Below are 26028 nucleotides of genomic sequence, written 5' to 3' on the forward strand. Positions count from 1 at the left end.
TAAATTTGTGGATTCTACGCGTAGAGGTTTCACAGTGTAGCTCAAATATGCGTTCAGTGTTTGCTTCCTTTTGATGTCCCGTATCATTCAAAATGTGGGTTTGTAGTCGTCAATTTTGCAGCCGCCGTCCTTTCTTACGGTCAGTGTACATGTTTCTTTTGTTCTGCGATTTCCAAAAGTTTGTGTTTAGCTGGTGCAGACCGCGTTTCCGTGATGACGTCGTTAGTGGAGTGAAGTGGAGACACTTTGGGGCACCAGAAAGGAAGCTTTCGCAACCAAACGTGTGGAAACCAGTTGGATTGACTCTAACTGTTAGTCTGACACATTCATTGCTACGCTTATGCTATCTAGGGAAGACAATTGATGTAATTAAATAGATAGCTAAACCATATCGGAAGCAAATTTAATCTAATGTAAGCAAGAAAGTTTTGATACAATTAATTTGAGTATTTTCTCATTATAGTTTTTGATTTTCATAATTCAAAATTTTAATTTTTTGCAGTAAAGCCTGGTTCACAATATTGACGTCAGACGTGGACGTGGACAATAGAAATGAATCCTATTCCAGCGTCGACGTCGGCGTCAACATCAAAGGATGTCGCCGTCGTCGAGGCGGTTTCTTTGAAGTTTGACGCTCAAGTGAGCCTCTGGCGTCATATTGTGAACCAGGCCTAACAGTAAGGTAAGTAAAGCTTTTGTGTGGTAATGTATTGGTAAGCCTACATATTTACATGCACACACACACACACACACAGACACACACACACACACACACACACACACACACACACACACACACACACACACACACACGCACACAGTAAATGTTTCTATTTCTTACTGCAGATTGGTTGCTGCAGTTTTTCTGTGGCAGCTGTCGTCCACTATGAAAGGCACAAATTACCACCAGATAATTGGAGAAAGAAATTGAGACTAGATGAACACACGTTTGCTCACACACATAGAACTGGTATCTACCAACGACTGGTTAGTGTGCTTTAATTCTTTTGTTTAATATTTGCTAGTCTTGCCCACATATTATATCATGACATAATGTTTATTTTGAATGAAAATGCAAGTGTGTAGACACAAGATGTGCATCCTTTATGATCTTTTGTCAGAAACTTTTGTCAGTAATTTAATTTCGTCAAGTCAAAGTGTGCAAACTTTAAGACTTTATGGAAGTTTGGGAGCAAGCTACAATGTGTAACACTGCATTGAAGTGCGCAGATAGACCGCTTTTGTGTTAACATGGAAATCATTGAGGCAGATCCAAGACTGAGTCAGGTATGAATGATATCAACAGCCCTCTCTTACACATTTTTCAACGGCTTTGCCACAGAATTTGCTAAGTTTATCTGTTGCAAGTGTTTTCTGGTTTACATGTAAGCGTCAGCGTGTGATAACTGGTTTTGTGATTTGTCGATAAGTTTGGATGTGATTTTGTGTTGCACTGCATTGTCAAGTATCTTTTTATCTTTGCAGGTTGATGTCTGGAAGCATTTGTCTGAATTACAGAAAGTGGCTGTGGGTCTGTAATTCATTGCAGATGGTTAACAGTAATATCACATGAACGCTTAATATTTTGAAAGGAATCATTGCTGTGAATACGTGCATTTACTTGCTTTGGCAAGTTCCAAGTTTCTCACCCTTTATGGTCAGATGGTTTATGGCATCGCCCTTGGCAGGTTTGTTAAATTAGTATTGTTACATTATGGCCGAACCTTTGTTTGTTATGAGGTATTGCTGTTGCTTGTGTACATGCTTACTATAGTTGCAATGTGACAGCTTTTTATTTAGTTGTTGTCTTGATGTGAGTGCGTGCGTGCTTGCATGCGTGTGTGTGCGTGTGTGTGTGTGTGTGTGTGTGTGTGTGTGTGTGTGTGTGTGTGTGTGTGTGTGTGTGTGTGTGTGTGTGTGTGTGTGTGTGTTTCAGCAACTACTAACAAGTACATACTGTATCACATTTATATAGTGCAAATGGACTGTACTGAAAATGACTTTTGCAAAACACACATTGGTTTGTATTGTTGTCATCGTTTACTGGATGATTAATTCTCAAGATCTGCTATTCTGTTGCATCTGAATTGGCCTGGGTGGTTGTAGTTATTTGTATGTTTTTGTGTTTGTATTATAGGTTCCTCTGTCACGTTGCTGACTTCAGCATTCAGTCATATGAATTTTTGGCATTTATTTCTTAATATGTATGTCTTTTGGAGCTTTCTGTACCCACTAGAGAGATTCATGAGTGCCGAGTCATTTCTTGCTTTCTATGTGACTGCAGGTGTGATTTGTTTTTTGTTGGTGTGTGTGTGTGTGTGTGTGTGTGTGTGTGTGTGTGTGTGTGTGTGCATGTGTGCGTGCATGTGTGTGTGTGTGTGTGTGTGTGTGTGTGTGTGTGTGTGTGTGTGTGTGTGTGTCACTGTATTTGTGAAACACGGTAACACATTTGTTTGTTTAGTCTGCCCAGTTATTGTATTAATTCATTTGTCCTTGTCACAGGAGCAGCTTCTGGACTTGCTAGTCATTTGGCAAAAGTCTTGAGATCAAGTCTATCTCCATCATTGGGAGCCGTAAGCTACTCGAAGTTTTCATGCTATCTCTCAGTTTAACTGCTATCCATTCTGTACACATTAGTCTGGTGCATTGCTAGCTATTGTGGGAATGGTGTGCTTTGCAATGCCTGATCTGAAGCTGCAAGTTGTCTTTCTTCCGTTTTTTACAATTTCTGCTGGAAAGGTTTGCACTAATTGAGCATTCGCTTAGTATTTGTAATTAGTATAATGTCTACGAAGTCATTGTGCAAACCAAAAAATAGCATATACATTAGTACATGATTTGTTTGGCTTAGGGTCTACTTGCTCTTATGGGTATTGATTTGGCTGGACTTCTTTTACGATGGCAGTTCTTCGACCATGCTGGCCATCTAGGAGGAGTACTGTTTGGCTGGTAAGCTGTACAACCAAGTGTTCAGTTGTGTGCAGGAAAGGATGGATTTGTTCTAGCTGGTATCTGCTTTATGGCGAGAAAGCGTTATGGAAATCATATCGGACAAGAATCGTAGAAGCTTGGAAAGCTGTTACACAGCAGAAGTAACTAAATGGAAGGACAACATACCACTAGATTTTATTTCTGTGTTTCAGCGCACTAAGTGTTGAACTTGTACACGAAACAGAAAATTTGCAAAGAATGAGCAATTTTTTGCAATTTTACAACTGAAGTTAAGAAATACATATAGTTGGATTATATTAGTAAATTTTGTTTGTACAGTACACACTACGTACTTATTGTATATCTGCTATTGGATGAGATAAGATAGTTCGTGTGTATCTAGTAGTTAATATTGCACTACAGTTATTCTGCATTCGTCTTTAATTAAGACCTTTATCGTTTGTCATACGTGCAGGCTTGCTTCTACAATAATTATTAATTAGCTAGTAAATTAATTAAGCTAAATATATAATTTGTCCTTGCAGTCCCAAACGTCGTTCGGCGTCGCGCCCAAGTCGTGAATGTTTGCTGCTTTGAAGACGTTTCTGTTGCCGTGTAGGTTAGATTATGAGTTTTGCTGGTATTTCATATCGTAATTTGACTAGTGATTGGCTCGGTAGGGTGAATGCTAACGCAGGCAGTCGTCTCACACGCAGCCGGTCGCGGTGGCTACTCTCTGGGGCTAAGAGCAGCAGGAGATATGCATGGAAAGCAGTTGGATTCACAGTGGCTGTAAATAGAACAAACGAATCTGGCAAATTAATTAATTATATGTAATAATAAATCTATTTGCTTACAAAAACAAACATGCGGGTCAGTGATAGACTGGTTGGTGCATGAGGTGCATGGTCTACACTGTACTGCTCGATGAGCAGCTGCCAATGACATGACTGCTCAGATAGGTGCGTTGCAATAGATTAATTAACTAAGTAATATATTAATTAAAGTCTCAACAGCAGTAGTCCACTTGTCAGTGTTTGTAATATTGTAGTATCATTGTCATAAATAATTGTCGATGCTGTGTACATTTATTTGTTGTACAACTGTTGTAGGTTGGCTGTACGAGTTTCTCTTTGGCTCACATTGTCAACAACAGACATCACAAGTCTACTCTAACTAGTAACATTACTGAAGGAGAACATGATTTACGTTCCAGCCGTTTCCAGAAGGATCCACTTATACAGTTGGTAAGCATTGGTCGACTATAACGATCAATGGACTACATAGCTCTGCATTGTAGAAGAATTTGTGTGTTGCTTTAGGTAAAACTAGTTTGGAGCAATTTCTCTGACGTACAGAAAGTTACTGTAGGTTGGATGTAATTGCCAAAGATAATTGTATTACGTACTATGTGTGATGATGTTATGCATGACTTGCAGGTATCATTGGTGTGAATTTGTTTATTCATCTCATGTGGACAAATCCATTGCATCGAAAGTTTTTGGTTAAATGGTTTTTGTCTTGCCCTTCATCAGGTAACGTGTATTTATGAACTTCACACAGTCACCTGTTTGAAATTAGGCATGCAGGCAGGCAGTTAATTAACTCCAGACAAAGACAGACAGACAGACACACAAACTAATAGCAGATTTATGCATAGATCATTGCACAAAGCGTTTACTGGTGCATGCACAAAGGTGGTTGTTTCTTGTAGCATGTCTGTTTAGGCCTTGTGTTCCCGATGTTATTTTGCTGCTTCAGTCACGCGGAGTTCTTGCATATCTTCATGAATATGCTTTTACTGTGGAAGATTGTGCGGGGTGTTGAAGAAAGTCTGACTGTTGAGCAGTTTTTGGCAACTTATTGTACTTCAGGTTTATTTGCTGTCTGTCCATCCATTTGTCTGTCTGTCTGTCTGTCTGTCTGTCTATCTGTCTGTCTGTCTGTCTGTCTGTCTGTTTGTCTGTCTGTTTGTCTGCATGTACATGTCTTTATCTGTGATTTTAGGCGTATTTGGAATCATGTGTAGCAATCTGTTCAAAGTCTGTAAGGGAGTAACTGCTAATTCACTTGGAGCTGTATGTGACAAATCAGCACATAGTTCTAATTTTTCTGGCTTGACAACCTTGTACTGATAGTCTGCGTCAGTGTTTGCTCTTCTGGCCATTGTTGGGATTAACAAGCCTAATTACAGAATAGGCTTTGACTCTGTTCCTCAATTGTCTCTTTCAGCAAGAACAGTAAGCTGCATGGCACCATAATGCTCTAGCTTAATTATTGGTAGTGATTTGTTTCATAGTGTCTGCTGTTACTTCTTGGCTACAACATTGCAGGATTACTATTGAGGTGGCAGGCTATAGACTATGCTGCTCACATTGGAGGAGCTCTGTTTGGCTGGTACGTACCACATATACAGTAACTATGTTGTGTAAAGCTACTGCACAGTAAATGTTTAGAGTCAAGTCAACCATGAAAGTGGTGTGTGTGTGTGTGTGTGTGTGTGTGTGTGTGTGTGTGTGTGTGTGTGTGTGTGTGTGTGTGTGTGTGTGTGTGTGTGTGTGTGTGTGTGTGTGTGTGTGTGTGTGTGTGTGTGTGTGTGTGTGTGTGTGTTTGATTACAGTATTCTTTTATCAAGATACACTACTATGTACAGGATTGAAGTCACATGAAAATCTCAGTCCTTGCCTTCTGTACATGCACAAGCACCATGAGTCCTCAATACAACCAGACTTACCAATTGTACACATGCATGCCTATTAGAAACCAAAACAGCAGTGCTTGCTTGTTGCACTAAGACAAAACATTTGCTCTAGAACAGATTCATTAAGGTCTTTAATTAAGATGATAACCAAAGTAGACAACAAGTGTGGGGTAGATACCTAATAGCATTAAACTCTTTCACATGTGTTTGCTGTTGTCTAGCAGCTTTCTCCTATGTGAGGCAAAATTAAAGGATCTAGTTACGAAGGTCAAACAGAATGAGGAAGTCTGACAATAACTCAACAAACCAGTCTCCAGCTGGTATTACACAGATTAGTAATCTAATTATTAGTTCATACAAGGATTGTATATTATGCAGAAGACATGCATGTACTAGTGAAAAATGCTAATTTATTGATTCAAACATTCAATAATATGAAATTTTGTCAAGATAGCCAGTTATTCAACGCGACCTATTGTCAATTCGCTCAGCTTCCATACACTGTCAGGCAATTGTTGTGCGACTGTATAGAGAGCAAAACAGCCATACCTACAAATGGAAGACATTAGAAACACTTACACACACACACACACACACACACACACACACACACACACACACACACACACACACACACACACACACACACACACACACACACACACACACACACACACACACAAACAAACAAACAAACACACGACAATACATTGTAGTACCTAAGTGGACCTGGATTCACAATGGTGGTTCTTCCAACTTTGATGCTACCGGGTGCACCATGGCTATGACCATGAATATGAAGAAAGACAGTTTTTTGCTGCAAATTCAGACACAAAGCAGTAGACAATAATGACTTCAGAATAATATAATGCACAATACTAGTGCAGCCGACTCCATTGTTTTTCGAAGTGTTGTGCTTCCCATTTCTACAGGATTTAGAATATCAGAGCGATCAACAGCAGTGCCTAACACATAGAGAAACGAAAATCAGTTTGAGTGAAACATGTTCTAGACTCGAATCTTGAAATAGTGGATATACAAAGCTTGTTGGTGTGCAAACTGTGTCTGTTAACTTGGTCAGTCACTTAGAATAGTTAATACACATGTGCTCATTCCATGGACATCCTCTTTATGAAGTTGATAAGAAGAGACTGCAGATTCGAAGGATAAATCCTCAGATGGACTTCATTTTGTGTTTTATCTGTAAACTATATATCTTACCCAAACTAGCAGGTCCAATGTGGGTCATCAAGATAGTTGATCCCAAAAAATCACTTAGCTGGAACTGCTCAATGGCAGGCAAAAACTCCTCAGCAAATTCTTCCTCAGTTTGGTAAGGGAAACCTAATGCAGCTAGCATTCTAACAGCCAGTATCATGAATAACCAAGATCTATAACCTTCAAAAACCTTTTCTCCATTTTGAACGCCAGGAACACTGCCTCCAAAGCCAATGAGACGAAGGCTAGGCGTTAGCTGTACAGATCGTTTGTGCAGACTAATAGACTGTGGTGTCATTTGGGGAGGATCATCACGAAATGTAGTCACTGCATCGTGCTGTAAATGAACAAATCGAGTTAAAACTGAAACCAAGAAATGACATTTAGGCTTATTAATTATTATCAAAATAGGATTTGTTCTGAATTGGCAGTATTGGGTTCTGTGAATACATTTCCTGGAATGTAGATGACGGTTGGGTGGATAGACTCTAAACCCTCTACAACTTGTCTCATGTCATTTTCATGTTTCTCCACAATGTCTGGTGGTGCTTTGGGATCCATAGTCATGTCTGCATTATCACCAGACAGCAAAATCAGATCAATTCTATGAAAATGAGAAACTCAGTAAACACACAGACAGAATCACAAGATGTCTGTTTGCTTACTTCTCTGTCTGAAGTCTTTCTTTAAGACGTCTCACATTTTCAAGTGCAAAGTGGACATCAGTTACATGTACTATGAGACATGGACACAAAATATTCTGAGAGCAAAACAATTAAAGTCAGTGCCATAGTGTGTTCTAATTACTATCATAGTTGGACTGCCAGTGAATGACAATGATTATCGAGATATTGAAATAAATGTTTGTCCCACAATGTAAACATTATTTCCATGGTTTGGGGGTTCAAACCCCAGTGACGATAGCAAATTATGAATCTTGTCTGTCTTTCTTTCTCATGTTTCTCTGGCTTTATCCATGAGACTATAACTCGTTTCAGTCGTTGGGGAGTTTCTGTGGTCTGGCGAACAGTCCGTTGACAATGATGTTCAGGTCCGTTGACAATGATGTTCAGCGCTTTCCTGGTAGTCGTTGATATCTGCTAGGTGTGCTGTCCACGAGTTCGTGGTCACGGTAATGCCTGCAATCTATATCAAATTGGCTAATCATTGATTCTCTGTGTGGAGTACACAGAAACATGTACACCCTGCTGAGATCACCTGCCGGGTTGGTGGGCACCCAGATGGGGTAAAGACCCCACTTGTCCATCATGGAGGGGCTTAACGACACATAATAAAACTTTGAAAGTTTGAAACAGAACTACATTTCATAGATCCTCAACTTTTTCTGACAGAAGTAACCAGGTGAATGCTAGACAATCAATCACACACCAACTCTTTTGTATACCAACTCTTTTGTATACCAATTCTTTTGTACACAACAGGCTAATCTAATATCTGTAAGTGTATGGAACTGTACTAGAGTTGGTTTACAGTAGTGTGTTTATGTGTTTACAAAAGACATTAATTAAATTGTTTAGTTAATTGGTATCCAACAAATGCTGGCCACAAATAGGTGTGGTCCTAATCAAAATAAGCTTCTGTTTGAACATAAACATGTATTTTGGCTACGTATGACCACAGTGGTTACATGCACCTGCATGACTTCATGGTCCTAATAAAATTCAGTCTTAAAAATCTGTCCCCAAGTTGGCACCCTCACTTCAAGTTAACCCCGATCTCATCCATCGCCCCTCACAAGTGTGAGCAATCTGCAGTGTTGGACTTAAGTCAGTCTTTCTGGAATCACACTAATACTATTAGCTCAGTCAAGAAGACACACCTTAAAATGACAAGGCAGGGTAAGAGTCTATGCAGTGCTGTGTCCATGATGCATCCTGCTGTTTGTAGTCATAAATAAAATGCATGCAAAAACTTTGCTGTCTTAATAATTACCTTTTTCCATCACTTTCATAGCTATCACTAAATTCAACACAAAGACAAGGCAGTCCAAGAGAAAGAACATGGAGGTACAGATGGGTGTCAGTGTGTTGTGATACAAAGATACCTACTGGTTAGCTGTCATAGCTCAATTACTCCAGACAGTGTGTAGACTACAGGTCTCAAATAAGCTAGCTCCCCTGGCAAGCACATCTGATTGAAACGTACACACTGTCTGGAAATGAAGGCAGATACACAGGGAGTGATTAGGAACCATGTTTCTCCATGGTGGTTTCGTTATCTTCCGTGGTATGTCCAACTAAAAATTAGCTGCATTGGATACATCAAAATATTTTTTCTAAAGCTAAAATTTATTTCATTATATTGTTTATTGTGATCATTAATTTCATTTGTGTTTACTCACAGACATAGTTAATTAACTAATAAAAACTCTCTCATACAGATGAGTCGGGCACTATGCAATATAGCGAAATAGGATACTTACAAATGCGAAGAGACGTCTTTGATTTAAGTTGATCCAGCACTTTTTGCATGTCCGGAAATAAGAAACGCAGCAGTCAGAGTTGTCACGTGGGTATAATCCGGGACATGTCCTAGTGCATAGGACAGAATGTGTTATTTGTTTTTACGGTTTACCTCTCTTCTGTCTTTTCAATTATTGTTCTCAGTGGGTCTAAGATGGAACGCTGAGACAGCAGATGATCTCCAGCCGCTATTTGAAGCGCGTGCAAGCGGTTGGACGGGCGGTGACGTCGCTACTTCCGTTCTAATTGGCAATGGAAACACACTGTGGATATTCGTTGACTCCATAATTGGAGAAACCAGCGGCGAACGTCGCACCAACCCGCAGGGAATGCCGCACAATATAGTCGGTGTACTTAAGGGGCGTGGTCGTGAGAAGCCACGCCCATCAGATATTAGTTTCTATTGGAGAGAGGAAGACGGAAAGCCGGCGGCTGTCTTCTACCCTCGAGATAATAACAATACATTTTACTGGATTCTCAGTGGTATGAGACACGGCGATCAGCTGTTTCTGTTAGGCTCCATCATGAAGCCAACAAACAAGCCCGGAATATTGAATTTCGAAATTAAGGGCACAGTGGCAATTGTTGTGTACAATGTTAGTGGTAATCCTCTCTATTGGAATCATACTGTTTCTCAATTTTTGGCTACTAATGGTTCTGTTAATTGGTACACATCAATCAGTTATGCTGTTGATTATCAACACGACTATCCACATTTGTACGAGGACCCTTTGTTAGGAATGAATGATGTTGTTTATATACTTGGGTCCAACGGTCATGGGTTTGATTCTTCGGTTGTCCTGGGTAGAGCAAAGTTGAGTGAACTGATGTCATTCAATTTTGACTCGTTTCAAGTCTATGTTGAGTCAGTGACAAATAATGCAATTAAGCGCTGGTTGTCATGGGAAGAAGTTCTAGGAGTGAATCAGAGCAGCTGGCAACTGGTTCCTCTTTTTGTTCCTGGTGTTTCTGAAGCTTCACTAGTTTACAATGTTGAGCTACGTAGTTGGTACATACCTGTTGTCAGGATGTTTGACTACAAGATTGATGTGTGGACTTCTGCTAATGTGACGGGCCCTTGGTCATCTACACTTGTGTATGAGATACCAGAACCGTGGAGGAATACAAAGATGTACTTAAACTACGCTGCAAAGTCTCATCCAGAAATGGCAGTTGGAGAGAAGGAGATTATAATTACATACATGACAAACACGATGAACCTTTCTGGTCTCTTCCAAGCTGGTGAGGTGAAGACTTACGTGCCTCGATTCGTTCGATTTACATTTTCGAACAATTTAGTGTTGTGGGAAATTGCTGTTTTGGTAGTTTCATTTACTGTTGTTGTTGCTTGCTTAGTTGCTGCTCTTGTATTCCAAAAGTCAGACCTACTGGCTTTGTGTTGTAACAGCAAATTTAGTAGAGAAGATGAAGAAGTGACAACCAAGTTGTCAGGGACTTCAACTGACACAGAAAACAAGATTTAAGAAATCAAATTGAGTGTGACCTTTTGGAACAGACAGACCTCTGTCACCTGTTGCCTTACCCCGTCTGACTGATAGACGCGTCATTTGTGTTGGTGTTGGGTTGGTAGTTGCAATGTTAGCGTGTGGTCCCATATGTCACGGCGACCAGGCATACCTACTTGCGGTGCCGCTTCCTGATAAAGATGGCTTTTATACACTTAGGAAGTCAAAATTGAGTAACTGGCGCCCGTGTGCTGTGCTACAGGTACTATTAGACGCTCGTCACTGGCACAAGCAGCAATTGGCTTTCTACAGCACTAGAGAGATGTACACGTTAGCCATTCTGTTTGCACTGATCTGCCTCGTTGATTTTTCATCAGCAGCAGGTAAGAAGCAGCGTACGTCATGAGGCATGCCTCTTTCTAGACTTTTAACTATACTTACTGTAGTATCTCTAGATGTACATGTCTGCTTTTTGTTATGAAATGTTTTACTTTTAGTCTCTTTTCCCTTGTTATTTAGTCTTTGTTGTCGTTGTTGTTATTGTCAATCGATTGTGACCGTTTATTACAGAGTGCTCCAATCCCGGAAGGCAGCAGTTTGGGTACCGCATAGGCAACAGTTTCACAGAGAACGCTGAGGTGCGGTACGTGTGCAGGTCCGGCTACACGCTGGTCGGATCGAGCACGAGCAGATGCAACTGCACAAGAGGAGCTTGTAATTGGAATCCCCCGCAGCCCAAGTGTATTCGAGGTGAGGGCAATTAATGGCGCGGCGCGCCGTAATCGAATAACGGCGTGCGAGTTTGAAGGCTTCTGCTTCTCCAATGTTTGCCTTTGGGTGACACGTTGTCTGTTTGCGTCATCTGCAGCTTGTAGAAACCCTGGAAAAATTGGTAATGGCCACGTGCTTGGAACGGAATTCCAAGCGGGTCGCTCATTACGATACCGCTGCGCGGAAGGATACCGAGTCTCTGGATCAGACTACAGTGTGTGTCGCTGTTTTGGTTCTTCCTGTCGATGGGTCCCGCCTCCAGCTAGTTGCGTACCACTCGGTAAAGCTGACTATAAATTTTTGTATCGACAATATAGTTTGACTGCACTTTTGTAATAATGTCAGAGTGTCCTGCTCCTGATAATATAACAAACGGGCTGGTTCTCGGGACGAAATTTCTCGATCATCACTGGATAGCTTTTCAGTGTCTTCCTGGATACCAACTGAACGGGTCTTCTCACAGTATATGCAGCTGCTCGAATGATACGTGCTCTTGGTCATCTCCACCTCCTAAATGTATCGAGTTGGGTAAAGAAAAATATATCGATGCGTATATCGTCTATTTGCGTGACCGCTGTGGTTTGCATGGTTTTAGCTTGTGGTGATCCCGGCGTGCCAGAGCATGGAAATCGTGTGGGGCCGACGAACTTTACAGCCGGAGCACTTGTGAGTTATAGCTGTGACTCCGACTATTATCTACTCGGACAGTCTGAGAGTACGTGCTACTGTCTTCCCAATACATGCCAGTGGTTACCGTCCAGACCGGTGTGTACGAAAGGTAATCAGACAATGAAACTGTACTTACACTGTACTGTTGATGGTCATGCATGATTACCTGGTGGTGTGATTGTAGGCTGTGGGAAGCCTCATCCGATTCCTCACTGTATTACGAGTGGAACCGACTGCGGTCCAGGCGGTACTGTCCAGTTTCAATGCCTTAACGGCTATTGGCTAGAAGGGAGCCGGTCAGCATCGTGTGTCTGCACTGGCGGTCAGTGTCATTGGGATCCAATCCCTCCACATTGTATTGAACTACGTGAGGCACAGTGTACCCATGTCTGACTGTAAAGATGTTAGACACCCAATGATCTGTCTTTCAGAGTGTCCACGTCCACGCAAGCCGAAAAACGGGTATAGAAGAGGCAGAAACTTTGGCCTTGGAGATCGCGTCTCGTTCGGCTGTCGGTTTGGTTATGATCTTCAGGGTTCGCACGAGAGTGTGTGTCGCTGTGTTGGCAAGAATTGCAATTGGCAGCCTCGACTCGATCAGACGTGTGTAGCCGGTAAGATATCGAGTAATAAAATTAAAGGTTTACCGTCTAACTAATGAGCTGCTTGACATAGTTCAAGCAATGTGTGCAGCATCGGAGCTATTGCCTTATGGACGAGTGATAGGAAGTCAACGAGAAGTGGGAAGAACCGTACAATACGTGTGTAACAGTGGATATCGACTGGAGGGAGCGGAAACGAGCGTATGCTCGTGTCACGGTCATCCGCAGACTTGCAGTTGGGTTCCACAGCCGCCACGCTGTGTTCTCGTAGGTGAGTCAGCGACGCCACTTGACGCGGTGAACAGCTTGGTGATATCATATCTTTCCTGTCTATCTTATTTACAGCTTGTGAAGCACCGAAATTGGATCACGGTCGCGTAATGGGAACTAGTCGAATGATGTATGCAGCACGTCAGCTCGTTAGATTCTCTTGCCATTCCGGATTCGCTCTGAGTGACTCGTCGGACAGAGTGTGCAAGTGTAGCAAGGGCACGTGCCACTGGTCACCCAGTTTACCGACCTGCATTAAAAGTATGAGAGAATTCTACGGATAATTGACGCATCTATTTCTGCAACATCCTAATTCTATTTTGATAGATCAATCCGCGCCGGTGTGCCCTCGTCCTCTCCCCGTCGTGAACGGTCACGTCACCCTATCCGGACAGCACGTCGGATCTGTGGCTATTTACGAGTGTTACTACGGTTTTCACTTACGTGGACAACGAAAAGGTTACTGCAGAAGCAACGGAACGTGGAGCAGTGCGCCCCCCGTTTGCTCGCGTCAGTCGATCACAACACACTCACTAGTTAGAGAACGATTGTTTAACATTGTGTGTTACAGGTGTGAGGTAGACACATAACGGATACATAGACTACAAAAACTTTGATCAGGTATGATGTATATTAGGTAGTATGCGATAGTGGGTACTGTATATTACTAGTTCTAGATACTGTAGCTAATAATAATGTGACCGTTTAGTATCGGCGGTCTGCCATAGTTTGCGCTACGTTGCCTGGTAGCTCTTTCCTTGAAAGTGACTGTCGAACTTTCAACTTAATAGAGTAGGCTGTAAGAAGTGATAAAATGTGGTTTTATATAATATGTTGTCTAAATCGGTATTGATGTATGATTGACGGCCGAGACTAGACATCGATCACTTCCTGGTCTGATCTTTGGTGCGTGTGGATAAATAGGGTGGCGAATAGTCTTTGATTCAGTTGGTCTAGTGTTGGTACTGACATCAGGATGACAAGTAGTATTGTAGCTGTTGTCGTTCTTTGCTTTGTTGGGTCGTCTTTGAGCGACGGTGGCTACAAACCTCCGCCTGTTTATCCACCTAAGTGTCCTACCGTTCCTTCTCCTTCATACGGGTACGTCAAGATTATCAAAGACAGGTGCAATTATTATTGCAACAGTGGATACAAGCTGCAAGGTGCTTCCTACCGTACCTGTCGTTCTGGATCGTGGTATCCCATCGTAGCCCCAAAATGCGTGCCAGGTATCGACGCAACTGTGACGTCCACACACACACACACACACACACACACACACACACACACACACACACACACACACACACACACACACACACACACACACACACACACACACACACACACACACACACACACACACACACACACACACACACACACACACACACACACACACACACACACACACACACACACACACACACACAAACACACACACACACACACACACACACACACACACACACACACACACACACACACACACACACACACACACACACAACGCAAGCGTTTAGCAATACGTATGTCGGGTAGCTTGTAACTGTCCGAAGCTCCGATCACCGCCATACGGTTCGGTATCGATCAGCAATTACGGGTGCAAGGCTACTTACAAATGCAATCAGTATTACAAGTTGACCGGCAGCTATGTCCGCACGTGTTCATATAGAACTTGGAAACCAGCTGAGCCCAAGTGCGTACGAGGTCGGTGGCTTGGTCACTTGCACATTTGTGCATTTGTGTTTAATGATTACGTACTTTTAGTGTGCCCATGGCTTCCACATCCTCAATACGGATGGGTGAAAGTTATCGGTACAACAGCAAAATACGGGTGCAATAAGCAATACAAACTGGTCGGATCGAGCAGTCGTAATTGCTATCGCGGAAGGTGGGGTGGACAAGCTCCAAAATGCGTTCGCGGTGAGAGAGCTACACGATTATTACTTAAGTAAGGTACTTGTTGGCAAACCATGGTTTGTGAAAAGAATGCCCCAACCTCCCTAAGCCGGCCTACGGATGGGTGAACATCGACGACGACAAGGCTACCTATGGATGCAACAAAGGATACAAACTGATCGGTAGCAAGATCAGATACTGCAGATACGGAAGATGGTACGGATTGGCTCCTAAATGTGTTCCAGGTCAAGAACCCGATCTGTCGATCTTCTAGTGCTTAGAAATCTAACTGTTTTGATGCAGACTGTCCCAAGCTTTCCAACCCGACCTACGGATGGGTGAAGATAGTCGGTAACAAAGCGCAGTATGGATGCAGATATGGTTACAACTTGGTGGGATCCACATATCGATACTGTCATTATGGAAAGTGGGCCGGTGTAGCCCCCAAATGCGTTCGAAGTCGGTCGTTTTTGCTTTATCTGTGAGACCTTGTAGCATGGTGTGTTACAGGGTGTCCCCGTTTGTACAACCCGCCCTACGGATCGGTCTCCGTGTTCGGTTCCAAAGCATCCTACAGCTGCCGCTATGGATACAAACTGATCGGACTCAAATACCGTTACTGCAAGAACGGTGTGTGGGGCGGTGCCGCTCCCAAGTGCATCAAATGTGATTTATGTTTCGAGATCATTGCATGCATGCCCGCACTGTTTGACCGTTTCGTTTGATTGCAGATTGTCCTGCTCCGATCAAACCCGCTTATGGATGGGTTCGCGTGGTTGGAAACAAAGCCAGCTATGGTTGCAACCGCGGATACAACCTCGTGGGCAGTGCAACTCGATACTGCTACTCCGGGATTTGGAAACCAGCAGCACCACGCTGCATCAAACGTGAGACAAAAGGACAAAACGGTTTTTCTTGATTGGTAGTTTTCCTGGTTTAGATCTGGTTTGCCCTTACTTGCCACATCCTCCTTATGGTAAAGTCAAGATCGTAGGCAACAAGGCGACCTACTACTGTAATGATGGTTACTACTTGAGCGGCAGTAGTTATTGCTATTGCAGCTACGGTCGCTGGAACTGCAAGCGTCCCACATGTTCTCCTCACAAACGTAAGCACAATACGTCGGCTACTGTAGTGATGCGGTCACTAACGGAATCTTGGTTTCGCTAATTGTTGTTGCAGACACTGACGTCTACTAATAGACGACTCGAAGTGTGGCGGTGTGGATCGCGTTGGCGTGGTTGCTATCTATTACTTGATGAACTGATTTTGTTGTTGGAATCTTTTGTGCTGTGCTCTTCCGCGATTTTGCGTGTCTGTGAGATGTGGACCTAGTTCCATATTTTTAGTGTTGATTAATAACGTTTGCTGGTCGTCACTGTTAATAAATAAATTTGTGAAAACGTGATATAGCAATGGCTGCGCATGCGGTACCGCACGGCACGTCAATCCTCGCAATCCCGTATGTACGCTTATGCTCGACTCGTTCAACTTTAATTAGACTCTTTGATGATAGTGAGTACGCCATGTCTAAAAACCTTCAGAAAAGGTAATAAGTATACGCATTCCCATTTGGCTAACTTTATGCCATCATACTCATGCAGAAACAGACGCGTAGACAGATAATTTTTGATAAATTATTTAAAGGGCCACTAACACTCAAAACTCAAAAATTATTTAAAATTTTTATATGATAGTTCTAATAGTGTACATACCCAAAAACATAATTTTAGATTTTAAAATCAAGGTTTTTTATAAGAAAATTAGGAAGCTCAGGAAGTCATTAGCTATAGCAGTATGACAAGAGCAATAGAAATATGTGTCACTTATAGACCTGCTCACGAGTAGGTGAACACATTAAGGAAGGGTAGCTCTCATCGCTGTCGCGATTCTTTGTCTTGGACAAAGTCGTAAATGTTTATATAATGGCGGCCACGTCGTTTCTGGCTTTTGCTTCTTTGTGTATCTGGCATGGCAACTATAGACGTTCGTCATAAATGGAAACACCGCGAAAGCGTTTCACGGATTGATGATACAGTACAAAGTGAACGGCACAATGGTTTATTCTCTCGATCTCCACTTGTACGTATTTCGCTACATATAGATAGATATACATGCTCGTGTATCTAACAGGAGCGTACCGTGACGCAATTTTTTGGGAGCAACCTACTTTGCCAGAAAATTAATATCAATCCAGTTGATACTTCACATCAAAGATTCAAACCCTTGCTCTTCAGCGCCTGTATGACGCTTGGTATAGGTTGCATTTGACCGACAAATAAGCTGAATCTGCTGGCTAAGAACCGCACCGATACAACTTGTAAAGAAAGCAATATGTATACATAGGTACCTGTATGACTGGCCACGCCCCAAATCTTTAATTTTAGATGAGCCTGTGCCCTTCGGGTTCCCCGATTGTGTGCCCGTGGTTTTATGCCTATAGCAATTGGCAAACCATGAAACAGATACGAAGCGTTACAACCGTACAATAGGACGTACGTATATAGTCGATGACATGGAGCACAGCCGGACGCGACGACACGGCACCACGATTGGCATCGAAGATCAAGCACAGTTGACATTCTTCTAGTATTGCACCGATGTTACGGTACCACGACACTAAAAACGTCGCATGTACACACAATGCACAAACCACGTGTCACGCAATTATCGCAAAGTAGCGATGGCTCGCTACCCAGTGATACTTTGGCTAGCTCCAGACGCTTGTTTAAGAGATTGTTTAACTCGATTTTGTATATATATGCAACTGATTGGTACTAGCGTGCCAATCACTCGATAGTAAAAATAGTACGTAGTGTATAGAGATGAGAATGAGTCATTGTAAGCACAAACGCTTTGATCTCTGTGTGTAGCAAGTGCGCAGTCTTTGTATTGTTATTCTTAGTCTTTCTTGCTAACATTTGTCTGTGCCGCCCTCGCTAACTCTCCGAAGTGATAAGAGATTGCTAGCTAGCGGAACAATGTACTTCTAGGTAGTGTGTCAAGTCGTCAGTCGAACGGCAACAATTCTTTGCTAAATGTAGCTCTGTTGAGATAGAGACCATATTGATTGGCGAGTAGGCTGCCTAGTGATGAAAAACACTTGTGTATGATAGAGACGGCCAGACGTGTATGCGGTAGTCAACGCTTGTCTTGTCTACTTTGACCGGATCGTTTCTATATAAGCCTGTGTTTCGAGTCAGTCTTGGCTTATTCCTAGATTCTTCCGTGTGCGGTTATGGCTCGCGTGTTTGTAGGATTTTTTGTGGTTTTCTGCGCGCTTGTTGCGTTGAGTTTTGGATCGAGTCTGCACTGCCAGCGACTTCCTTCGCCTAGGGGTGGATCTTGCGTGGTGTACGGCGACAGGGCAACGTACAGATGCCATTCTGGATACAAACTTCACGGCGCGAGCGTTCGCTACTGCAGATACGGAAAGTGGGACGGGAGAGCACCCGTGTGCGTTCCAGGTATTGAAATGAGAGTTTGTGGACGGACGTTCAAGGTATCGAACGCTTGCGTTGTCTAGTGTGTCCGGCATTAAGAGCTCCTCATTATGGTCACGTCAATATCGATGGAGTGAAAGCTCGGTTTAGTTGCAACACAGGATATAAGCTTCACGGTCAGTCTCAGATCTATTGTGTCAACGGTCAGTGGCACGGTACTACACCCGAGTGTCGCAAAGGTGAGCCGGTTAGCAAGACGAGAACGAGCATTTTTTAGGAATTGCTGTCGTATCGGATGTAGATGAACGATGTCCTCGGTTACAGAACCCTGCATATGGGTATGTGACCGTTCGTGACAGCTGGGCCGTCTACGTCTGTAATACTGGATATTGGCTCGACGGTAACTCGAAAAGGAAATGCGTTAACGGCCACTGGGTACCAAGCTATGCTCCTCGTTGTAAGTGACCAACGTGCATACATATCTAAACAATCGAGTGACCGTCAACCTTGGCAATGCAATATATAGGTCGCAGAAAGACCGACCGAGATGAAAGCGACGACGAGTCCGATGACGACAGCGAAGACGAGTCAGACGACGACAGCGATTCTGAAAAGCACTACGATAGCGATACAGATACAGATAGACATACAGATACAGATAGAGATACGGATACAGATACCGACCACCGCTCCGACAACACTAGTGATCATGACTCCGACTCTAACGGCAGTGATTCCGATCGACAGCATCGTCGACCATACGGTGATGATAGCGACAATTCCGACAGTGACGGTTCTGATGACGACCATCATCGTAGCCGCTACGGACAAGACAGTGATGGTGATTCTGACGGCAGCGAAGACTCTGATGATGACCGTCGCCACTACGGAGATGATAGCTATTCTGACGATGATTCTGACGATGATTCTGATAATTCTGATGGAAAAGGGCGTCAGCATGGAGATGACAGCGATAGCGACTCTGATGGTCACAAGCGGCGCTATGGAGACAACAGCGATTCGGACGGCAGCGACTCTGATAACTCAGACAACAAGCATGGAAAGCATGGAAAGCATGACCAGAGTGACACGGATTCTGACAACGGATCTGATTCTGATGACGGTCGTCAGGAAAAGCATTATGGCTAATCTTACGGACACGTCTTTTGCACTCATCTATGTTGCTAGAGTTTTTCTTTAAAAACTTCAAGCGCGATCTAGAAGAGGTGTGTGTGTGTGTGTGTGTGTGTGTGTGTGTGTGTGTGTGTGTGTGTGTGTGTGTGTGTGTGTGTGTGTGTGTGTGTGTGTGTGGAGGATTGATTAGGTGTCATGCTGATGTTAATCATACGTGTGGCTGAATCATCGTCTCTATAGTAATGATTATTGGAAAGAAACTTGCAAACGTCTTATGTAACGGTGTGCATGTGCATGTAGAGATCGTTAGTTAACTTAAACATGCAGTATTACGCTCGCGGTGCGGAGCAAAACCTTTCCGAAAAAAACATAATATCCAGCAGCGAGATACGCAACGAAATAAAAAGGCATGAATGTGCAAACTAACCACGTTGACTACGCATTCTATACGCATGCTCTGCAGTGATGATGATGGTACTTCCACCACACAAGGTGATGATCTTCAATACACGTGATTGCCTTGCTGTTAGATTGTATCACTGAAGTCTTCAAATAAATGCAATCGTTCATTTATGAAATGCAATAATATGGTTACAATAGTTGGTATATTTACAGTCACATCATGTCCTACATCAATAGTATACAATAGCCAAATGCTGATTTTATACTACTTCTACCGGTAAATAACAAATACTGTTTAGAAGAAAAATCTTTTACACCGAGTATTGGTAGGTGACGTGTTACATTTACGGTAGACTCTAGTCTTTATGTAATTGTCCCTTGTTCTAGTGATTGAAAATATAAATTGTAATATATGTTTTATCACACTACAATAATGGTGTAAAGCGCAACATGTCTAGACATATACAACACACACACACACACACACACACACACACACACACACACACACACACACACACACACACACACACACACACGCACGCACGCACGCACGCACACACACACACACACACACACACACACACACACACGCACAGTATCTAGCTATGACACTACAGATTATCACTAATCCAAACTGTTCTTATCAGTTAATGATGTTGTTGTACATACTGGAATATGTCCCAGCAAGGTTGGACCTCTTTCGTAATTTGCCCTGCTGCAACCGCTTGCAAGTCTAAACAGTTCGTGGAACACACTTGCCAATATCTGCACCTCTGGATAAGCTGTCAGGCAACAAGATTTACTGTCTACAGTTCACAACAGTAGTAGCTACTTAATCGCCCTAGTTAGGTAAGTGACTAAGCAATTGTCATACGTACTTACTGCTAATGAAAGTTAATTGCAGTTATTTGTACCGAGACTTTACATGAATCGTTTGTCTCGAATAACTCAGCACTTGAGTAAACATCCACATGCAAACGGAAGGTGTATACATTGTTGACGGTAGCGAAATAGTAAGAAAATTTACCTACGAAAACGACTGATCAAGCTGCAGACATATCGATTATCACTAAACATATAATAATTACGTCAAAGTCTAATTAGTTAGTACAGTTATACAAATCCTTTCTTTGAGGTCTCGTCTGTCTCAGATGCAGTTGGAAACTCTAGGCACGATCCGTCTTCGCGTGTACTCATAGTTTGCATGCACGATCATGACAACCAGTCATATAATTGTGAACACGCTCTACGGTCTCCATTGCCACGCATTAGCAGCCATGAAACCATATACCTACCAATATAATCGATCGATAGCGATTCCGAGCAACAAGCTGTAGCTGCGCAGCTTTATCAACATACAACAGTAATTATCAGCAGTCTTCCAGTATCTAGACATTGCATTGAACAAGACCGACTCAGCAGGTTGTTGTAGTCTTGCCAGAAGTCGCCATTTCTGCGAGTGTGTGTAAATTACAACCAACATGAAAAAGCTGACAATAGACAACTGGAATATGTTGGAACACTTTGTGTTACAAATTTTGTACAACCAACTGCAATGTATCATTCTAGGTTTCATAACGTCTGCGCACGTTACTAAAGTTGAATGCTTTGCTCGGTTACTTTATTATATTAATTTTTAATTAATTAGTTAGACAGATGTCGACTGAGAGTGATTACTGTCTGCAAACATTCACGAAGTTTGGTTGAGGAAGGCTGCAGCTTAGGAGAAGCAACTGTTTTCTAGCTCATCTAGTTCCAATACCAGATAATACCAACTGTCGTCATTGTTACATTGTAGCAGCTACCTACTACATAAATTCGCTGTCGAGACCAGAAGTTCTTATTCACGGTGCAAGTCCTCGACCGAGATGTCGAGACTCTTGTTATTCGCCTTTCTCGGATGCCTTCTGTCCGTAGCTGCTGGAACTTTCTACAAATACAAATGCTATAATCGCGCCCATCCTGCTCACGGTCATTGCTACAACTATGGCTACAAAGCAGTCTTCACTTGTCACTCTGGTTACAGGCTGCAAGGTGCCAGTGTTCTGTATTGCCGTCTTGGAAGATGGAGCGGATCGGCTCCTACCTGCGTAAGAGGTATGGCTATAGCTCGCGATATTATTCGTATACACTTGTATATATCTTACCATATTGTTTACTTTGTGCCATAGCTCCTATTCGGTGTCCACGAGTATATGCACCGCACAACGGACACGTCCACGTTTCTGGCAATCGGGCGACCTTCCAGTGTCACAATGGATACCGATTGGACGGTCCCGGTACTATCTATTGTTTGTCTGGTCGATGGGGTGAAACGCGGCCGGTGTGCCGCAAAGGTAAGAACTGTCTAGATCGAAGCCATAGCTACTAGTCGATGATCGACTCGGTGTCTGTCGTTTTGCTAGCGGCGCTGAGCTGCTCGTTGCTGCAAGATCCGCGAAACGGTAGGGTGACGGTCAGCAACGGCTGGGCGAGGTACGTATGCGATCTCGGATTCTGGTTGGAGGGAAACAGAGAGAGACGATGTGTCAACGGACGGTGGATACCATCACCTGCACCCTCTTGTATGTATACGCACGTACACCCTCACACACATGTAACAGATCGAATTTAGAGTGTTGTTTGTCATCGCCAGGTCGCAGATCGCAGAACGATCGAGGCAACGACTCTGATTCCGACGACGATTCTGATGATAGCAGTGACGATGATTCTGGCAGTGATGACTCCGATTCTAGTCGTCGTGGTTCAGGCTCCAGCGACAGTGGCAGCGACAGCGACTCCGACTCCGACTCCGACTCCGGATCCGATCGCTCACGCTCTCGCAGCCGATCTCGCAGCCGATCTCGCAGCAAGTCTCGTAGCCGATCTCGCAGCAAGTCTCGTAGCAAGTCTCGTAGCCGATCTCGCAGCAGGTATGGAGGATCGAGTGACAGCGATGGCGGCAGTTCGTCAGATGGCGGACGTCGCTACGGCAGTGGGGGATCCAGCGGCAGTGACAGCGGTGGACACAAGTACAAATACCGAAGTCGTCATGGCGGTGGCTCTTCGGGATCAGACTCTGACTAAAGAGATGAAAGCAAAAGAAAGCAAGGGACACATTGGAAACTCGTTACTTACAGTTTCCTTGATCGATTTTGTTTGAAATAAAAACTGGGCACTTGCGGTAGATTAATTAATTAATTAATTCTCAAAGAGTGATTTAGAGTGTTAATTGACGCTTTGGATTAAAAAAAACTCAACAAACAATAGCATCACTAGTACTGGTTCAATTTCAACAAAATGAGACACATTGATAATAGCAACTTACGTTTTCTACATCGTTTGTGCACTGCGGATAAGCTAAAATTTTAGTTTGATCATATATGAGAAAAAGTACTCGTGGTTGAGTAGTAAGCGCACTCAAATGCAGATAACAAAACCAAATAGTTCCCGTCACGTGAAGCAATTTTTTTAAAATTAACTAATTCTAAATACAATTTTAGATTGTCACCATGCAAAACACAAAGAACACTGTGTAACAGCATCAGTTCAGATTTCAGCGCGATCACGTTATTTTCCAATAGTTTCACATCAAATATACTAAATCTTGATTGAAATCAAACCAAAACGGAACAAAAGTTGCAACAGCTTAGGCTGTGTCTCCACTTGTTGCTCTTTAATTAATTAGACATGTTGCTAACGTTAAGTTAGACATGTCTAGCTAGGCAGCGTCTCCACTTGTCCATTTATTCCGGGCTATTGAAAGAATTATCCAGGACATCGTTGTACCGCGCAAATTCGTTCCTTGTGCACCACAGTCGAAGATCGTCTCGAGAACAATCAGAGACACAAGTCTCTGTCTTCGCCGAAACCGGTCTCTTCGAACACTCTGCATCAGTCTATGCCGTCTCTGACATTGCCTAATTCTGTCTTCTTCCAATAGTCTTCAAAGAAATAGAAGAACAGCGCGAAAGAACTAATCGTGAAACGCACGTTACTATCACGTGACCGTTAACCTAAACCACTATCGCTAGTTAAGCCCTAGTGGAGACGCGTCTTGTACACTAATTTTTTCTATTGTGTGTGTCACGAAACGTTGCAATTCTCAAACGATCTATCGAAAGTCTACTAGAATAGAACAGTGACATTATGACTAGCAGAGTGACTCATTATAAATTCTAATACATTAGATCTAGAGTGGTAGTAGATAAAAAATGTTGAGAGAGAGAGAGAGAGTTGAGAGCTGCAGAATTGTGTAGTCTGTGCCCAAACAACTGGGTGAATGATAAAGTAAGAAATTAATTAAGTAATTTATGCATGACTTTGTGTCTATGGTGAGCAACACAACAGAAATGGGTGGTGTTGCCAGGTTATCAATGCTTTTCTTCAAAAATTACAATATCATTATGCCATCAGGTAAAATGATTAGTCACTGCAGTAATTGAAAAATATTGAAATAGCTGGTATCGCAGGGATTTCGAGTATTCTCATATAATACTTTTCTCTACATGTCCCTGAGTTTGTGTCGTGATGGCAACAGACCACTTTGGTGGCAATGGCCTAAAGTAGGCTTTCTTATCTCTGTTGCCATTCCCTTTAATTTTTGTATACATTGACTTTTACATAACACTTTTGTGACAGGACGTCAACATTTTTCAGTATGACGTTGTTACTATACCAGTTCATCTTCCTGGTCACTGGACAATTGTGGTAAACTTCATTATTTGTACACATGACAGGAAATTCATACACTTGCTACCTTGTAGGTTCTGGACATCAAGAGAGCTGAAATCAAGTACCTTGATTCATTTCAACCAAACCAAACCAATTATACAGTTGTAGCACGCATTTGGTATAGCGTTGCAATGAACTTAGATAACCTGTGCTAATTATTGACACAAAACCCTTGTTTGACAGAGTTCTTACGATGTGAAGCAGCAAAATGGAAGTTCAGTGTATTGGGCAAGTGGCCTTGCATAGCCGGATTCTCTCTAAGAGTCAGCATATATAAATTTGTTGCTTTAGGAAGACTTACATTTTCTGTTATGCATAGGATTTCCCAATTCAAACCAATAAAACAGATTGTGGTGTTTTCATACGTATGGTAAGTAGCTCCAATGCCATGAAGATACACCTGTTGTCTGTATGCTTAACTTTCTACAACAGCATGCACTCTATCAAATGATGAGGCTCTCATACAACTTCAAAGAAGTATGTTGTTCATGTGTTTCGCACACTACAAACAGCCTAATTTCTTCACTACATTTTCCGTATTAGTGCCACATGTCATTAGCAAGATCATGGATTTGCAACATAATTTGTCTCAAGAAAGATTCACACTGGTACAAAATAATTGTTGTGGACACATACCCCACTGACACTAGCAACTTTCAAACCAAGCCAGGACGCTTTATCAGTTATTCTTAGATGGTTCCGTATGTCAGCGGCAAACTGGTCTTCTTCTTTTTACACTAACTGACAAACTCACACAGGAAACCCTGCCCATCAGTACACTGGCCCAGTTTGAAAGTTGCTAGTGCAAATGGAGTAATTAAGAACCTACATAATTATATAACCACACACACACACACACACACACACACACACACACACACACACACACACACACACACACACACACACACACACACACACACACACACACACACACACACACACACACACACACCTGCATGAACACTAAACCTTGAGCTTTGAATCTTGAATGTACAGCTCTTGGAAACTGACTTCAACTGCAAGTAAAACACAAGCAGACAACAACAGTAAGTAAAGTGTGTCACTACAATTTTTAGATAATAAAATAGATTCCCTGGATGTCTTGATAGGTGATGTAGAAATTATAGATGACAGATCAACAGAAAGAGATTCGCAACGAAGTCTGTTGCAGAAGAATGGTTGGTTAATTTAGCAATATGTATTGTCTTTTGCAACATACAACATCAATCTGTGTGCAGATATTTTACTTGTACATGACGATGTCAGTGACAATCATACCTGGTTAGACAGTATATAGTTATATGAAGTTGCTGCAAT

General features: G+C 42.6%; 6 protein-coding genes and 1 long non-coding RNA gene across 9 annotated transcripts; 5 read left to right on the forward strand and 2 right to left on the reverse strand.

Moving 5' to 3' along the window:
* Positions 1-78: 78 nt before the first annotated feature.
* LOC134196421 (presenilin-associated rhomboid-like protein, mitochondrial) lies at positions 79-3256 on the forward strand. Its single transcript, XM_062665534.1, has 10 exons — positions 79-139; positions 191-311; positions 847-987; positions 1486-1531; positions 1593-1688; positions 2138-2284; positions 2503-2573; positions 2638-2739; positions 2852-2949; positions 3006-3256. Exons 1-10 carry the CDS (start codon positions 93-95, stop codon positions 3094-3096), a joined length of 960 nt encoding a protein of 319 aa, XP_062521518.1. The 5' UTR covers positions 79-92; the 3' UTR covers positions 3097-3256.
* A 1813-nt stretch (positions 3257-5069) lies between these two features.
* On the forward strand, positions 5070-13975 carry LOC134196282 (CUB and sushi domain-containing protein 1-like). Of its 2 annotated transcripts, XM_062665378.1 has the most exons (14): positions 5070-5171; positions 5231-5328; positions 8825-8877; positions 11062-11182; positions 11370-11549; positions 11668-11850; positions 11916-12098; positions 12166-12348; positions 12424-12606; positions 12671-12853; positions 12915-13112; positions 13187-13372; positions 13439-13621; positions 13683-13975. In XM_062665378.1, exons 2-14 carry the CDS (start codon positions 5295-5297, stop codon positions 13691-13693), a joined length of 1881 nt encoding a protein of 626 aa, XP_062521362.1. In that variant the 5' UTR covers positions 5070-5171; positions 5231-5294; the 3' UTR covers positions 13694-13975. The 2 variants fall into 2 exon arrangements, with proteins under 2 accessions (XP_062521362.1, XP_062521361.1); XM_062665377.1 differs by lacking the exons at positions 5070-5171; positions 5231-5328; positions 8825-8877 and having other exon boundaries at positions 10898-11182.
* LOC134196284 (uncharacterized) lies at positions 5939-9388 on the reverse strand. Of its 2 annotated transcripts, none has more exons than XM_062665380.1 (8): positions 9294-9388; positions 7516-7585; positions 7301-7454; positions 7031-7187; positions 6854-6976; positions 6512-6597; positions 6352-6449; positions 5939-6181 (listed from the first exon to the last, which is right to left on the reverse strand). In XM_062665380.1, the coding sequence occupies exons 1-8, from the start codon at positions 9340-9342 to the stop codon at positions 6091-6093; spliced, it is 828 nt and encodes a 275-aa protein (XP_062521364.1). In that variant the 5' UTR covers positions 9343-9388; the 3' UTR covers positions 5939-6090. The 2 variants fall into 2 exon arrangements, with proteins under 2 accessions (XP_062521364.1, XP_062521365.1); XM_062665381.1 differs by having other exon boundaries at positions 7516-7996; positions 9294-9384.
* LOC134196283 (uncharacterized) lies at positions 9420-10817 on the forward strand. The gene has a single exon (XM_062665379.1). It carries the CDS (start codon positions 9420-9422, stop codon positions 10815-10817), a length of 1398 nt encoding a protein of 465 aa, XP_062521363.1.
* Positions 13976-14087: 112 nt separating the features above from the next.
* Positions 14088-16414, forward strand: LOC134196797 (sushi, von Willebrand factor type A, EGF and pentraxin domain-containing protein 1-like). Its single transcript, XM_062666017.1, has 9 exons — positions 14088-14236; positions 14643-14821; positions 14882-15037; positions 15103-15258; positions 15317-15472; positions 15524-15679; positions 15745-15900; positions 15954-16121; positions 16196-16414. Exons 1-9 carry the CDS (start codon positions 14088-14090, stop codon positions 16210-16212), a joined length of 1293 nt encoding a protein of 430 aa, XP_062522001.1. The 3' UTR covers positions 16213-16414.
* A 5295-nt stretch (positions 16415-21709) lies between these two features.
* Positions 21710-22376, reverse strand: LOC134196560 (uncharacterized). Its single transcript, XR_009972542.1, has 2 exons — positions 22143-22376; positions 21710-22081 (listed from the first exon to the last, which is right to left on the reverse strand). It is a non-coding gene; the product is annotated as an uncharacterized LOC134196560 (long non-coding RNA).
* LOC134196559 (uncharacterized) lies at positions 22376-23523 on the forward strand. The gene is made up of 2 exons (XM_062665721.1): positions 22376-22559; positions 22631-23523. The coding sequence occupies exon 2, from the start codon at positions 22685-22687 to the stop codon at positions 23135-23137; it is 453 nt and encodes a 150-aa protein (XP_062521705.1). The 5' UTR covers positions 22376-22559; positions 22631-22684; the 3' UTR covers positions 23138-23523.
* The last annotated feature ends 2505 nt before the right edge of the window (positions 23524-26028 follow it).

This window comes from Corticium candelabrum, chromosome 21 (assembly GCF_963422355.1).
Source record: "Corticium candelabrum chromosome 21, ooCorCand1.1, whole genome shotgun sequence".
Lineage (NCBI taxonomy): Eukaryota > Metazoa > Porifera > Homoscleromorpha > Homosclerophorida > Plakinidae > Corticium > Corticium candelabrum.

What these genes read in the sequence shown, in the direction of transcription:
- LOC134196421 (XM_062665534.1), top strand. Translation starts at nt 93, where the DNA reads ATGTGGGTTTGTAGTCGTCAATTTTGCAGCCGCCGTCCTTTCTTACG. An exon ending in AGCCGCCGTCCTTTCTTACG is followed by an intron (nt 140 to 190) that starts GTCAGTGTACAT and finishes GTTTGTGTTTAG; the next exon opens with CTGGTGCAGACCGCGTTTCC. An exon ending in CAGTTGGATTGACTCTAACT is followed by an intron (nt 312 to 846) that starts GTTAGTCTGACA and finishes TTCTTACTGCAG; the next exon opens with ATTGGTTGCTGCAGTTTTTC.
- LOC134196284 (XM_062665380.1), bottom strand. Translation starts at nt 9,342, where the DNA reads ATGCAAAAAGTGCTGGATCAACTTAAATCAAAGACGTCTCTTCGCATT. An exon ending in TCATCTACATTCCAGGAAAT is followed by an intron (nt 7,188 to 7,300) that starts GTATTCACAGAA and finishes GTTCATTTACAG; the next exon opens with CACGATGCAGTGACTACATT. An exon ending in CAATGGAGTCGGCTGCACTA is followed by an intron (nt 6,450 to 6,511) that starts GTATTGTGCATT and finishes CTGAATTTGCAG; the next exon opens with CAAAAAACTGTCTTTCTTCA.
- LOC134196283 (XM_062665379.1), top strand. Translation starts at nt 9,420, where the DNA reads ATGTGTTATTTGTTTTTACGGTTTACCTCTCTTCTGTCTTTTCAATTA.
- LOC134196282 (XM_062665377.1), top strand. Translation starts at nt 10,930, where the DNA reads ATGTTAGCGTGTGGTCCCATATGTCACGGCGACCAGGCATACCTACTT. An exon ending in GCAGCCCAAGTGTATTCGAG is followed by an intron (nt 11,550 to 11,667) that starts GTGAGGGCAATT and finishes CGTCATCTGCAG; the next exon opens with CTTGTAGAAACCCTGGAAAA. An exon ending in CGATCAGACGTGTGTAGCCG is followed by an intron (nt 12,854 to 12,914) that starts GTAAGATATCGA and finishes TGCTTGACATAG; the next exon opens with TTCAAGCAATGTGTGCAGCA.
- LOC134196797 (XM_062666017.1), top strand. Translation starts at nt 14,088, where the DNA reads ATGACAAGTAGTATTGTAGCTGTTGTCGTTCTTTGCTTTGTTGGGTCG. An exon ending in AGCTCCAAAATGCGTTCGCG is followed by an intron (nt 15,038 to 15,102) that starts GTGAGAGAGCTA and finishes GTTTGTGAAAAG; the next exon opens with AATGCCCCAACCTCCCTAAG. An exon ending in GGCTCCTAAATGTGTTCCAG is followed by an intron (nt 15,259 to 15,316) that starts GTCAAGAACCCG and finishes GTTTTGATGCAG; the next exon opens with ACTGTCCCAAGCTTTCCAAC.
- LOC134196559 (XM_062665721.1), top strand. Translation starts at nt 22,685, where the DNA reads ATGATAGCAGTGACGATGATTCTGGCAGTGATGACTCCGATTCTAGTC.